Below are 12939 nucleotides of genomic sequence, written 5' to 3'. Positions count from 1 at the left end.
TCATACTGTGGAACATTCCAGGCAGAGCAATGACATATTCATAGAAATAAGCAGGTGACGGACGCTCCACCAGAAGCATTAAAATTAAAATTAAAATTAAAATTAAAATTAAAATTAAAATTAAAATTAAAATTAAAATTAAAATTAAAATCATGGTATTTCAAATCAAATTCCATGCACCTCATCTTAGACATATTCCTGTATAATCCAATTACCTTTCCGACAGTTGTGTCCGGTCCAGCCTGGAGCGCAGGTGCAGAGTCCGCTCACCGGGTCACAGCGAGCGTTGTTCTCACACACACACTTCATTTGGCAGCCGTTACCGTAACGACCTCTGGGACAGGCTACAAGAAATAAACTGTTACGAACTACTGCAATGTCCCAGAACTATCTCCTTCCCCATCCAAAAGTGCATACCAGTTACCCATGACCGTCTAGTACTGCACTGCCATGGGAAGGACATGTGAAAGATGGTTTTCTGATAAAATAAATGGTCTTTGGCATTTCAAGTGTTTTGTTATTTTGATGTATAGTTTTATGGCTCACATAACTTTACAATACCTTATGATCTACCAAATAGAGCAGGGCGATAACGATTTAACACAAAATACCTAAAGCTGCTGAAAGGAGGCTTTTGTTTTGAGCTACTCAAGTTCGTTTACTGATCTCATCAAAATGCCACTATGATTTTTATGCTATTCTCTGCAAATGTACTTCTAATCAGCCACAGCTCGTACAGATACAAGTGGGGTAGAGATAATAATTTCAATATTTAAACCTCTTTTCCAAGTCCCTTAAGGTGCCTTGTATGTAAGCAATGAGTTGGTTAAGTTCTGCATCTAATAATCAAATATTTAAACTCTCGTAGACCCAGAAGTAAGAGCCAAAAGTAGCCTCACAAAAGCTGTTCTAAAGACACGTATGTACCCAAAGAATAATGCACATGGATATTAACAATATGCCAGTGCTTTGTAACAGCTAGGGACAAGTTAGATTAATTTAAAAACCTTCCTACATCCTCCTTTCATGATTTGAAAATCAGGTATCCAAGGTTCAAATCATACTTCTAATAGCTGTTAGAAAATGCTATGTAATATACTTTGTACTCACAGTTCTCACACAGTTTTCCCATGAATCCAGCCGTGCAGTTACATGAGCCGTCATGTTTGTTACAAGCTCCTCCATTTTCACAAAGAGGGCAGGTCTCTGAGCAGCCAGGACCCCACAGGCCATCGGGACACACTGCAACATAATACAAATCAGATTATTATACCAATATCATACCAGCTTTGGGGTAATTATGATCTAGTGTAATATTAAGATAAACTGTTTTGGCATAATGAAGACTTTGTGCTGTATTTGATGGTTAGATAGTGCTTTTCTACCTTCAAGACACTCAGAGTGCTTTAAATCAAGAAACCACTCATCCCTTCACACACACATTCACACTACTCACACACTATCAATTGAGTTACTGTCTATAAAGGGCAACATTTTAAATTATTATTAAGTGGTACAGCATATAAAAACAACATCATTAGAAAAAAATCTACCAAAAATGAAGATTAATACAAATATGGTGACTGATAAGAATATGGTGATTTAAAGAAATGTTTTTACTCACCGTCTTCACAATGTTTTCCCAGAGTTCCAGCTAAACACTGACAGTCTCCGGTCACTGGGTCACAGGGAGCTCCAGTGCAGTTACACGACTGGACACAGCCTGCTCCAAAAAACCCACCTGGACAATCTGCAGCAGAACACACAGATGTGAGCTTGTTATGCATTCAGCCTGATGTGAAAAAGTAGTCATGAAAACAGTAATGTCAAGTGATTAAACTGAATTACATTGTTATTATTGTGAACAGTTATCATGACATTGTACTCCATACAACTGTACAACAACTCATGCTTATGAAAAATAGATTACCAAAGCCATTGTACAAACAAATTTAGAATTATATTTAATTTGCTTTTTGTTATTGTAATTTGTAAGCTATGTGTCCAAGTTATTTCTCTTTTGATATTAATAAAGTTTGTCTAGTCCAAGTATAACAGTAAATGGATGAGTGAATATCAGCGTACCCAACACCACCTTAAAAGACCCGGTTAAAGTGTTTAAATCTGCTGTGGCCCACCCACCTTGACCACAGTCGTCTCCGTGGCGTCCTGGGGGGCACTTCCGTTGGCACTCTCCGGTCACATGATCACAGGACACTCCCGGAGCACAGCTGCACTTTTTGGCACACAACGGCCCATAAGACCCAGGGGCACATTCTACAGCACAGTACCACACACAGCACATCGGAGATTTGAATGCAACATAAACTTCAAGATGAAGTATATAGAGAAAAAAATTTAATAAAATTGGTCACAGTTGTTTTTGACAACTAACATCAGGGCAGTCAGCACAGATATTGGATCTATGAAACTTTTTTTTTTTTAACAAACTTATAGAGAGATGGTTACTAATCGAAGAAAGGAAAGCTCAAAATACCCTGAAAACCTATGTAATACTGATATTTATTTGTTTCCAATAGCATCTAGAGCCAAAATGGCAACAAGACATGGCAAACATTTTTTAACATAATTTAAATCACTTTTTCACATTCCATAATGATAATGTTGTAGTATTTCCCTTTTCAAGATAATTATAAACAGCAGTAGACATTGTGATATAGGTTTAACATAGTGACATGTTTAATCTTAAACATTTTGTGCCCACCTTCTTTGCATATGTTTCCATGGTAACCTGGTTTGCAGACGCAGGTGCCATGTTGACGATGACACTCAAGGCTGTTCTTTTGTACACACTGACACTCCTCTGAACAACCAGCCCCATATGTCCATTTAGGGCACGCTGAAAGGACAAAAACAAAGTGTATTTTCAGAAAGTACATTGGTAATACATTATAATAACTACAGTTTAATTAGCCTTAATAAAGCATGAGCAAAGACTAAATTCATGCACAAATAGTTGAAGAATGATTAAGGAATGATTGAGGCTTAATAACTACTTCGTTAATAAACTAATCCTAACAAAAAACTTAATCCTTAATTAAGTAGTTAAGACAGAATCATCAATTCAAAATGAACAAATCAATTATTAAGTGTTTGTTCATGCTTTATTAATGTTGACTAAGGTCAAGTCCATCTTTACTCCCAGGTTTAGCCCCAGTTCGGTTCTGATATTAATATAACTGTGCAAGTTAAAACATGTCCTTAGAGATTGATATGAATTTTTGCATGTACTTACGCAGATGGCAGAAGCGCCCATAAAGCCCCGGGTCACACAGACATGCTCCATAAGTGCGGTGGCAGCGTCCATTGTTGGCACAGTTACATTTCTTATTGCACTGTTTACCATAGAAGCCCTTTGGACAGCCTGGATAGAAACATTAAAATACTTTATGAATAGGTTCCAAATTTTAATTCACTAGATAGATTATGAAGTTTTAAAGTGTTAATTGCTATAATAATGGTCAGATTTTTTTATTACACAAAACCCATGGGCAGACTCTTGAAAATGCAATGACATCATGAGAGAGCTCCCTGTCGTATGCAACATTTTGAGGGCTGCAAACCATTCAAAAGATATGATATATTAGAGACTCACCATCTTGGCAGAACTCTCCACTGACCCCTGGTGGACATTTACAGTTCCCAGTCACAGGATCACAGCTGGCTCCGTTCTTACATTTACAGACAAAAGAGCAGTTTCGACCAAAATATCCCTCTGCGCAGGCTGTAGATGAGACAGATTAAAAGAATGATAGGACTTCTAAAAGGACATACAGGCAGACAGCGCAGAGTGAGCAGATCTGGTCCTCACTTTGGTTACAGACGACCCCAGTCCAACCATCCAGACAGTCACAGCTGTTTTTCTGTAAGTTACATTTCCCTCCATTTGAGCAGTCATCACAGGTCAGACTACAGTCATGACCAAAAGTGTCGTCCAGACAAACTGTGGAAGAAAAATTGAAAATAAATGAATAAATTCATCAGGGCAACCCTAATATTTTTTTCCTCATTGCTTTACTTTCCATGTGCTCCTGCCTGCACTATATGTTCTGTCAAGTGTTTTGGGGGTTATCTTGTCTGCATGGAGATTATAAGGTAAATAAAATTGTTTTTCCACAGTATGGCATTAAATCTATCTATCAGGCATTTATTACATTTTGTTTTTATTGCTCAAAAATACCTTGAAATACATACTCTGACATAATTTGGCCTGATTCCTTCTCCATAAAGATAGACAAGTTTAATGCCATGCTGTGGAACATTACAGGCAAAGCAATAACATCTCCAAACAGACAGCAGATCCTTCCCCATCAAGAAAGTTACTCAGTGTATCTTTACGTTAGTGCACATAGTTACAATTCCAATTTTAGCTCAGCCAAATCTATTAAAAAGTACTATATGCAATCTCACCAAACTTCTCCTCCAGGTTGCTCTCTGCTCGTAGCTCTCCCTCGTCATCCTCGTAGTCGTCATAGCGATCGAGCGGCTGGTTGTAGTCGTGGAGCAGAGTCAACTGAGGGAACGGCAGCTCTATGGCCCCTGTGCCGGACAGGGCCTCCACGGTGTCATCCAGAGCTGAAAACAAACACACCATACTACATGTTTATTTATATTTATTTCAGGCAAATTATTCCTTCCTGATTTGAATGATCTTGTCTTGTCTCATCACAAGATTCTTAAATTAAGATTAGATTAAATTGCTTTATTGTTATAAAAATGTAGCTGTATCAAATCCTTCAAACTTTCAAACAAATCAAAACAAACTTACTATAACGCACCTGCCGCTTGTACAATAGCATTTTGTTAGTGTCAATGCAGACACATGTCAGTATAACTCACATCTGTAATCCAAACTGTTTTGATGTGTTACTGATTATGCAAGTGGGAATATTATGATAGCAAGCATCTGTTGTGTGAAGAAAATAAGGCAATCAGGAAATACAGTACGTGTAAATAGTACAAATGGTGTAAATAAGGTTTTTTGGCAGAGAGCTGTTGGCTGTGACTAAAGCAGGTTTTCCACTGTAGCAGGTTTGTTGCACTGACTCCCTTGGGCCTGGTCTTGAAGTGATTATGAGACTCACGGAAGCAGGAGAGGCGGTCCTCGTCCAGCCTGAAGCCCCGGCGGCAGTAGCACTGGAAGGAGCCCGCACTGTTCTGGCACGTGTGATCACAGCCCCCATTCAACGCCAAGCACTCATCCACATCTGCGAATACAACACAGGAAAAAGCAAAGCAAGGTGGCTCTTAAAGATAGATATATAGTTGGTGATAAATGATTCAATTTAGTTTGATTCATTTTTGTGGAACCTTAAATCACAAAAGCAGTTGCCTCACAGGGCTTAAAAGTCCCATATTACGCAAAATTTACTCTTGTGAGTTTCAATCTTTTACCTCTTCAAAAATATACCCACAGTTGTGTTTTATTTCGTTCACACATGTTTGAGTAACCCTTTAATGCTTCAACCTTTCTACAGTTCCAATGTTTAAAATGCTCCATTCCACATTGTGATGACATATAGAGGAAGATTTCAAGTTAACAGCTACCTTTTAAGTTTAGTTCAGTAGGGATCGGCAATTCCAGAGCTGAAATTATTCCAGTGATTCTAGTGAAGGTGTATGGCGTTCGTTTAAAAGCACAGTGGAGCATTTCCTGTATTACCACATGACATCACAAGGTGGAATACAGCCTAAATATGCAGGATTTGTGTGTCATACATGTGTGAATTAAACAAAACACAGCTCCAGGTATGTCTATGATGAGAAAACATCAAAATATAGCGTAAAATTGCTGACTGAACCAAAACAGAAAGCTAGACACTTTGCTCTTCATGAATATATAACAGGTTTGCCTAGAAGGTTCCGTAGAATAGCATTAAACTCAATCTGTCAATTACACGCATCAGAAATCTTGGAGACAGGATACGCCTATTGCAGTGTTTACAGTCTTGGCTGGTCAGTCAAGATTTAAGCCTGTTAAAAATCAATTCTTCCTCATTCACTGGGGACTGTTTGTTTTCTCTCTTTTCTGACAGCCAGAAAGAACTAAGCTACTCATACATTCAATTCAAAATTCATGCAACCACCTCCGAAGCAAATAGGGGATCCAATGCCAAAACGCCTGTAAAATATTAGACTATTGAATGTGACTGCAATGGGTTCAACCTCGTGAATGGACAGTAATAAGAAAACTATTCCATTTTCAGGTTAGATTTATTGCTGGGTTTCAACAGACATCACAGCATTCCATAGGATAATATTAATTAATACAGATGGGGGCAGGCTCACATGCAGCTTTCATTAAACATTAGTGTTGTCTTAGTGATTAACAGTGTTAATCACTAAGACATAACAGTGATTACAGACTATATGACTATACAATCAGACCAAAGATTTGGATTTGGACTGTATACAAATGTATTGTACTGTGTTTACACACTGGTTTATTAATTATGAGGTATTTATTATTACAAAAGTTTTATTATTTTCTTGTGTATTTTTCACACGTTCACACACACACACAAAAAAAACCTCTCCTGAATGTGGTAAGAGGCAAAATAATAATTTTGTATTCAGTCTATTTCTATTTAAAACCTTATTCTGAATGACACTTCCAATGGCACTTCTGTGCACTTCTGTGCTCATTGTCTCAGGCCTGGGATGTAATCAATCTCAGGTAAGCGTCTTGAGGGACAGTCTTAATTATAGTTACTTTTACGCACAACTATCTTTGACTCTTTTACAAAGGCACCCAAGACTGTTGTTAATGACAGAGTAATCACTGTCACAAAATGTAGAGGAGATGCCCCGACTGCTTCAGCTGAGGGAAGTGGTCCTGGAGGTGGTTGCTGACCTCATGTTCAGCTTGTGGAAGCCTCCTGTGGATGCTCCATATTTTAGCTTACCATCCAGAGAGTTAAGCACTCTGGCTATTTCAATGGCCCAATCTGTCCTGGACAGACTTGAAAAATCCAACATTTCCATGGTCAGGTAGTGCTACTTTTATTGTTGTTTTCAGGATCAAATGGTCCGGAACATCATGGCAAAAATCTTTCAGATGTTTCCAGGAAAACAATTTTTTCGAAATTTGAGCATCTACTTAAAAAGTCTGCTTCGGGCCGTCACCATTGCCACAGCTGACGAAATCTGTCAGCTATACCCACAGATTTATACTGAGGAGCTCCCAGTTTCCTGGAGACCTGGAGTCACCTGCTCTCCTTTCGTCTGAGGACCTCCACAATGAAATGCCAAAGGAACTCTCAGAGGAACTGCATAAATAACCAGCTGAGGCGAGCCCTGAACCAGTTCCATATGTTGGTGAGATCCCTGCTGTTGAGCTGATACCTGATCTCGACCAGATTCCCGAAGCAGAAATCTCTGGTCCCAATAGGTCTCTGACACAGTAGAGACTCTTTATATAGTGAAGCCTTGTGATATAGTAGAGTCTCATGAACCTCCTGACACTGTTGAGACTCCCTGGCACAGTAGAGCCTCCTGATGCTGTAGCAGTCCTTGATGAAGTTGAGACTCCAAATACAATGGATCTCCCTTATGCAGTAGAGACTCTTTATACTGTTGAGTCTGATGCTGTAGAGCTCCATAATACTTTTGAGACTCCAAATACAATAGAACGTCCCGATACAGTAGAGCTTCATGCTGCAGTAGTGGCTCTTGTTGCGGTAGAACCTGATGAGGTAGAGATCGTTTCAGTACACACTCCTGACACAGTAGAGCCTCGCAACGTTGTAGAGCTCAGAGTTCGTACAGAGCCGCTCTCTCCTCCCAGATCAGGAGCAGATCTGCCTTCTGCTGCTTCACCAGGTGGATTCGAAAATTCTTTTCTAGGAGGAAGCATCACTAAGGATGAGTCGTTCCTCTCATTCAATAAAAAGTAGCATGTGTTTGTGTAAATGAATGTGATTTCTACCTGAGACCCAGACCAGTCATTAACATGTGTAAAGGCTCAGCAGACACTGTCCCTGCCACACAGGAAACCATTTGTTGTTCTTAAGTGTAAAAGCTGATTAGCTCTTGTACTGTATGCAAAAGTGTGTATGTAACAAAAAACATCAGACATCATAATCATCGGTCCAAAAATCCTCACCAAACCCACCTCAAAATTCATGTCTCAATTTTGACAACACTTCACTCACTCCATCCCCACTCATCCGTAACCTTGGCATCCTCCTCGACCTCAAACTCTCATTTGAATCCCACATTAAACAAATAACCCAGACTGCATTTTTCCATCTCAAAATCATTGCCCGACTCCATCCATCTTTCATTTTCTCTGCTATTTATTCATGCAGTCATCACATCCAGAATGGACTACTGCAATGGCAGTAACTCCGCTGCCCGCCTCCTCATACACATCAAATCCCATGAACACATCACCCCTGTCCTCTAGAAGCTCCACAGGCTCCCTGTCCTCCAGAACCTCTACTGGCTCCCCGTCCGTCAGCATATCCAGGACCAAAGTCCTCCTCATCACCCTCAAAGCCCTCCATAACCAGACTCTGTCCTCTCTCAGACCTGCTGCAAACTACCAATAGGGACAAGAGTTAATACAAAGTATAGTTTGACATGATCCTTCACATACCATCACAGCTGCACCCATCTGAGTTGAGCCTGTACCCCGCAGAGCAGTAGCACTCATAGCCCCCAGGGTAGTTAGTGCAGTCCTGCTCACAGCAAGAAGTCCGCTCAGCGCACTCGTCCACATCTGACAAAAAACACATGAAAACAAAGAAATTATATTGCTGCTTGTTATATTTTTGTAACATTTTTTGTTACTCCCCTTACTACCTTGGCAGAGCTTCTTATACATATGCTTCTTATACATATGCATTTAAAGAGTCTGTGATCTATGTTATAATGTTTTCACAGACTCTATGTTATAATGTTGTTTTGATCTATGTTAATAATGTTGTTTTGATCTATGTTATAATGTTGTTTTCTCATGTTGTTTTCTCATCAAAACATACCTGGAGTTCATTGACAAGTTTTATACTCAAAACCTACATATTTAGGCTGTGTTCTTCTCTCAAACAGTAAACACTTCATTGATTCATGATGTCTTAGAAGTGCTCCACTGTGTTTTTAAACTCCATACACCTTCAGTAGAATCATTTGGATGATTTTAAGCTTGGAATGGCCCATCTCTACTGAACAAAAAGTAAAACGTCGCTGTTAACTTGAAAACTACAGCTTAATGACATCACAAGGTGGAACAGAGCATTTTGGGATATAGACAGACTAATAATAAAGGATTACTCAAACATGTGTGAATGAAACACAACCCCAGGTATGTTTTTGATAAAGTAACAACATTATAACATGACAATAGGTCATAAGGGTTAATTTGCACAGTATAGGACGTTAAATATATAATGTCTGATTGAAAAAATGGTTTATGTGAAATCAAATCATGTACACTATCAAGAAGATAACCTGTGACTTGAGAATGCATTTGTAACTCCACAAGAATTTTGTTATCTGCAAAAACTTCATTGTGAGTCATATGTTATAAATCATAGTACAATAAAACCAGTTGCAAAAATGAGTTTAACCAAATTGCCTCTGAACAACAAAGCCAATATTGTGTCATGAAAAAGCACTTGTAAAAATATCTGTTATGCTTATTATTATACATTCAAAGACTATAGTTAATCTATCTGTAAAAGAAAATACCTATAGATGCATTCCAAAACATTGCGCTAATATATCATAAATTACAAAGATTATATATAATTATACACAAACAATGTATTTTGATGTGACTGATGAAAGCTCTTGTAAAAACATATGTATTATTATTATTATTATTATGAAATATATTTAGCAGCAGTAGCGTACCCAGGCATGTTTTGAGGTCCTGGTCGAGGCGGTATCCTTGGTTACAGGAGCAGACAGGACCGCTGGTTGAGTGCTGGCAGTGATGGGAACAGCCGCCATTGTTGTGTTCACAGCTGTTCACGATCTCCATCTCAATCCCTTAAGACATACAACATACAGCACACAGTGGGTTAGTATAACATGTTTTTGAAGTGACAGGAGAAAACTGGACTAATATTGGCCTAGTGTCTTTTTTTTGTTTTCATCTTTGTGATCATGTCAAGATATAAACATACAAATAGCCTATCTTCCATGTGATCAGACATCCTCCTTTTTCTAGCAACCCCATTAAAGCAAGAAAGAGTCTGGTACAGTCCCGGTCTAACATTAGACATTCAGTTTTGGGTTTAGCCCCAATTTTGATGTGATGTGAGTTCAAATGTAAATGCACCAATATAATGTGAAGGATGTGAGAATTGTAATTGTATGTGACCATATGTGATGTTAGATTTCACCTTGTAAGGGTCGGTTCTCATTGAACAGTTTTTTTGTTTTGTTTTTTTACAGTAGAATCTATAAAACTACTACTACAAGGAGCAAAAGGAGCACTTTCTGGTGGAGGGTTCATCACCTGCTTGTTTCTTACAATGTTACAGAGTATATATAGCTCTTCTTATTTCTTCTTCTTCTTTATTTATTTGTAAAGGGACAGCACATATTAATGACCATTAAAAATGTAAATATGTAGGGATTATAGCCAGCGTGGCTAATTTCCATCTTCAGTCCCTCGGCAGGTTGATGTTGATGCTCTACCTTACATTTATTAAATTGTATAGTTTTATAGCTCAAAATACCTAGAAAAACATGACAAAACAATAATCTAAGATTATTCTTGACCAGTTAACAGCGATGTAGAAGTTTGTAGCAGATTTCCCTTTGCTTGTTGGTTATGAGATACTTGTGAGGTAATGTCCAAATATATTTCCATGGAATATTTTCAATAGAGTCCGGCTGCTAACAGCATATGAGTATGGCTCTATTTGGGAGGTGCACTTGTGGTGATAGTTGCTCTTTTTCCGCAGCGACTCATTATAAGAAAAGTTTAATGAAAGATGAAGTCAAGTAAGTTCCTTTTGAAAAGTTTTTCAAAGTTTGGTGTGCAGCGTCTTCACTCTCACTGCTTAAGCCACCATCTTCGGGTCCTACCACTGTCCTGCCGCTTCCCCAGTTTAGGCTCCTGGCACCACTAATGACGTCACTCTGGAGCCAGTAAATTAGTAGCAGGGGTAAACCTGTCGTCATATCACTGAATACATCTCAGAACGTCTTATAAACAAAATGTGAAACTTGTTAAATTAATATTATTGAGTTTGGAAAAATATCGGAATAAATTAATATTTTTATTCATTAAAATAAAATGGCAAATAATGGTAGGGACTATTTTGTCTTCCCCAAATATTGGTTGTGACATGTCCTATGCAAACCTACGCCCTTACACCAGAAAAGCTACACAATGCATCTTTAACCTTGAAATAGAAGTACTGAAACTCACTGTAGCATTGCTTCCCATCAGCTCCAAGTTCGTAGGCCGTGTTACAGACACAGACAAAGGAGCCCAAAATGTTGTGGCACCCATGGGCGCAGTTAGCTTCGTCAGTCTCACATTCATTGATATCTGTCAATAAATATACAACATAATGTTTACAATACTTTTAATTGTTAAGATGGTAGACTCTTTTTATTAATATTGACCTTCACATGTTCGGCTATCCTCTGCCAGCATGTAACCCGCTCTACAGTCACAGAAAGCCTTCCCTCCGTCCACTCTGCACTCATGACTACAGCCACCATTTTGGAACGCACACGGGTTTGATACTGCAACATAAAACACAAAACAAAACATGACACACAAATAAAACAAGTGTCAGAGCAGTGGTAAATCTTGATCCAGAGCCGTGTTTGGGACTCATGGCGGGTTTATGCCCTCTGCTCGTCTTGTCTGTGGGACCTGTGTGAACCTGTCCAGTGTCGCCAAATTAAAGGAGGTCTTTCACAGCCAACAATTACTGAGAAAAAAAAAATCTTAAAGACAGTCATTCCACATGTGTATGAGTGTAATTTACTGTGCCAAAGAGTTGCACAGTAAATCTTTGGCACAGCAGGAAAACTACACAAGAGACATAAACATCTAAATAAACACTAATGAATGGAATGAATAACTAATTCCTGACTGAAGGGCTAGGGTTGTAAACATTTAAAAAAAAAAAGGAATATATATATATATAAATTTGTATATTTGCCTTATTCTGGAAGTTGCAGCATGGGCCACCACGTATTATTTTGCAGGGGGCTACTGATTGTGTGTGTGTGTAAATAAGTTCTCAACTACAAAGCCGTTTTAAAGCATCACAGACTTGAGCTTGTTGCCATGAGCAAATGAACATTAAACATTTTACCCATATTAATCTATTTTATATTATATTTTAGTTGCAAAGTCTTTCTCAAATTCTCCTTTGAGAATGGGATTCCCTCTTATGTGGAATACAGTCAATAATACACTGAACAATAGTGCAAAACTAGCAGTGCAAGTTAGTTGTTTAAAGTGGTGGATGCTATAAACTGCGCATGTAGATCTATATCAGCACTAATATAAGATCATATAGAACTATGTAAGAAACTTCTATAATTTTGTGCTGAAAACTGCATTCTAGTCTCTTCACGGAGAATACTGGAAAACATTTACCAGGTATCATTTCATATATATATATATATATATACCACATTTGCAACAGTAAAAATGCTGTTGTCATCATTTTTAGAAGTGTAGAATTCTTATTTCCCACTGGAGTGGTCTAGATTTGATTTTCATAATTTTGTCTAAATGTGGTTTTGTATCGTTTGTAGAACTGTAATGAATTATAGATGGCAGAGGAATGATTAATTTAGACTCGTATCTGGCTTTGGAGTAAAGCTGGTTTTCCACTGCTGCAAAGTTGTAATAATTTGTTTTTGTCCAAATTCACTGTCCCATAAAATGTTCCTTCCCTCTCTCAAGTGCAGAGTGGTTTGTTTAGTTTAAAGTTA

General features: G+C 38.3%; 1 protein-coding gene across 1 annotated transcript in view; it reads right to left on the bottom strand.

The window, feature by feature from the left end:
* The window catches only part of megf6b (multiple EGF-like-domains 6b), an 89776-nt gene that overhangs the window by 14381 nt on the left and 62456 nt on the right, over positions 1 to 12939 (bottom strand). Inside the window, exons 8-21 of the mRNA XM_055160979.1 lie at positions 11608 to 11730; positions 11408 to 11530; positions 9877 to 10014; positions 8621 to 8743; positions 5106 to 5228; positions 4432 to 4596; positions 3833 to 3964; positions 3617 to 3745; positions 3257 to 3385; positions 2726 to 2860; positions 2143 to 2277; positions 1625 to 1750; positions 1111 to 1242; positions 216 to 344 (exon numbers count right to left, since the gene is read on the bottom strand). Of these exons, the coding sequence (XP_055016954.1) occupies positions 216 to 344; positions 1111 to 1242; positions 1625 to 1750; positions 2143 to 2277; positions 2726 to 2860; positions 3257 to 3385; positions 3617 to 3745; positions 3833 to 3964; positions 4432 to 4596; positions 5106 to 5228; positions 8621 to 8743; positions 9877 to 10014; positions 11408 to 11530; positions 11608 to 11730 (1842 nt within the window). The remainder of the gene's footprint in view (positions 1 to 215; positions 345 to 1110; positions 1243 to 1624; positions 1751 to 2142; positions 2278 to 2725; positions 2861 to 3256; positions 3386 to 3616; positions 3746 to 3832; positions 3965 to 4431; positions 4597 to 5105; positions 5229 to 8620; positions 8744 to 9876; positions 10015 to 11407; positions 11531 to 11607; positions 11731 to 12939) is intronic.

The sequence above is a fragment of the Boleophthalmus pectinirostris genome, unplaced genomic scaffold (genome assembly GCF_026225935.1).
Source record: "Boleophthalmus pectinirostris isolate CB_2022bp ecotype Guang Dong unplaced genomic scaffold, ASM2622593v1 HiC_scaffold_3, whole genome shotgun sequence".
Lineage (NCBI taxonomy): Eukaryota > Metazoa > Chordata > Actinopteri > Gobiiformes > Gobiidae > Boleophthalmus > Boleophthalmus pectinirostris.
Note: the sequence above shows the minus strand (reverse complement) of the source record. Positions and strands in the feature narration are given on the sequence as shown.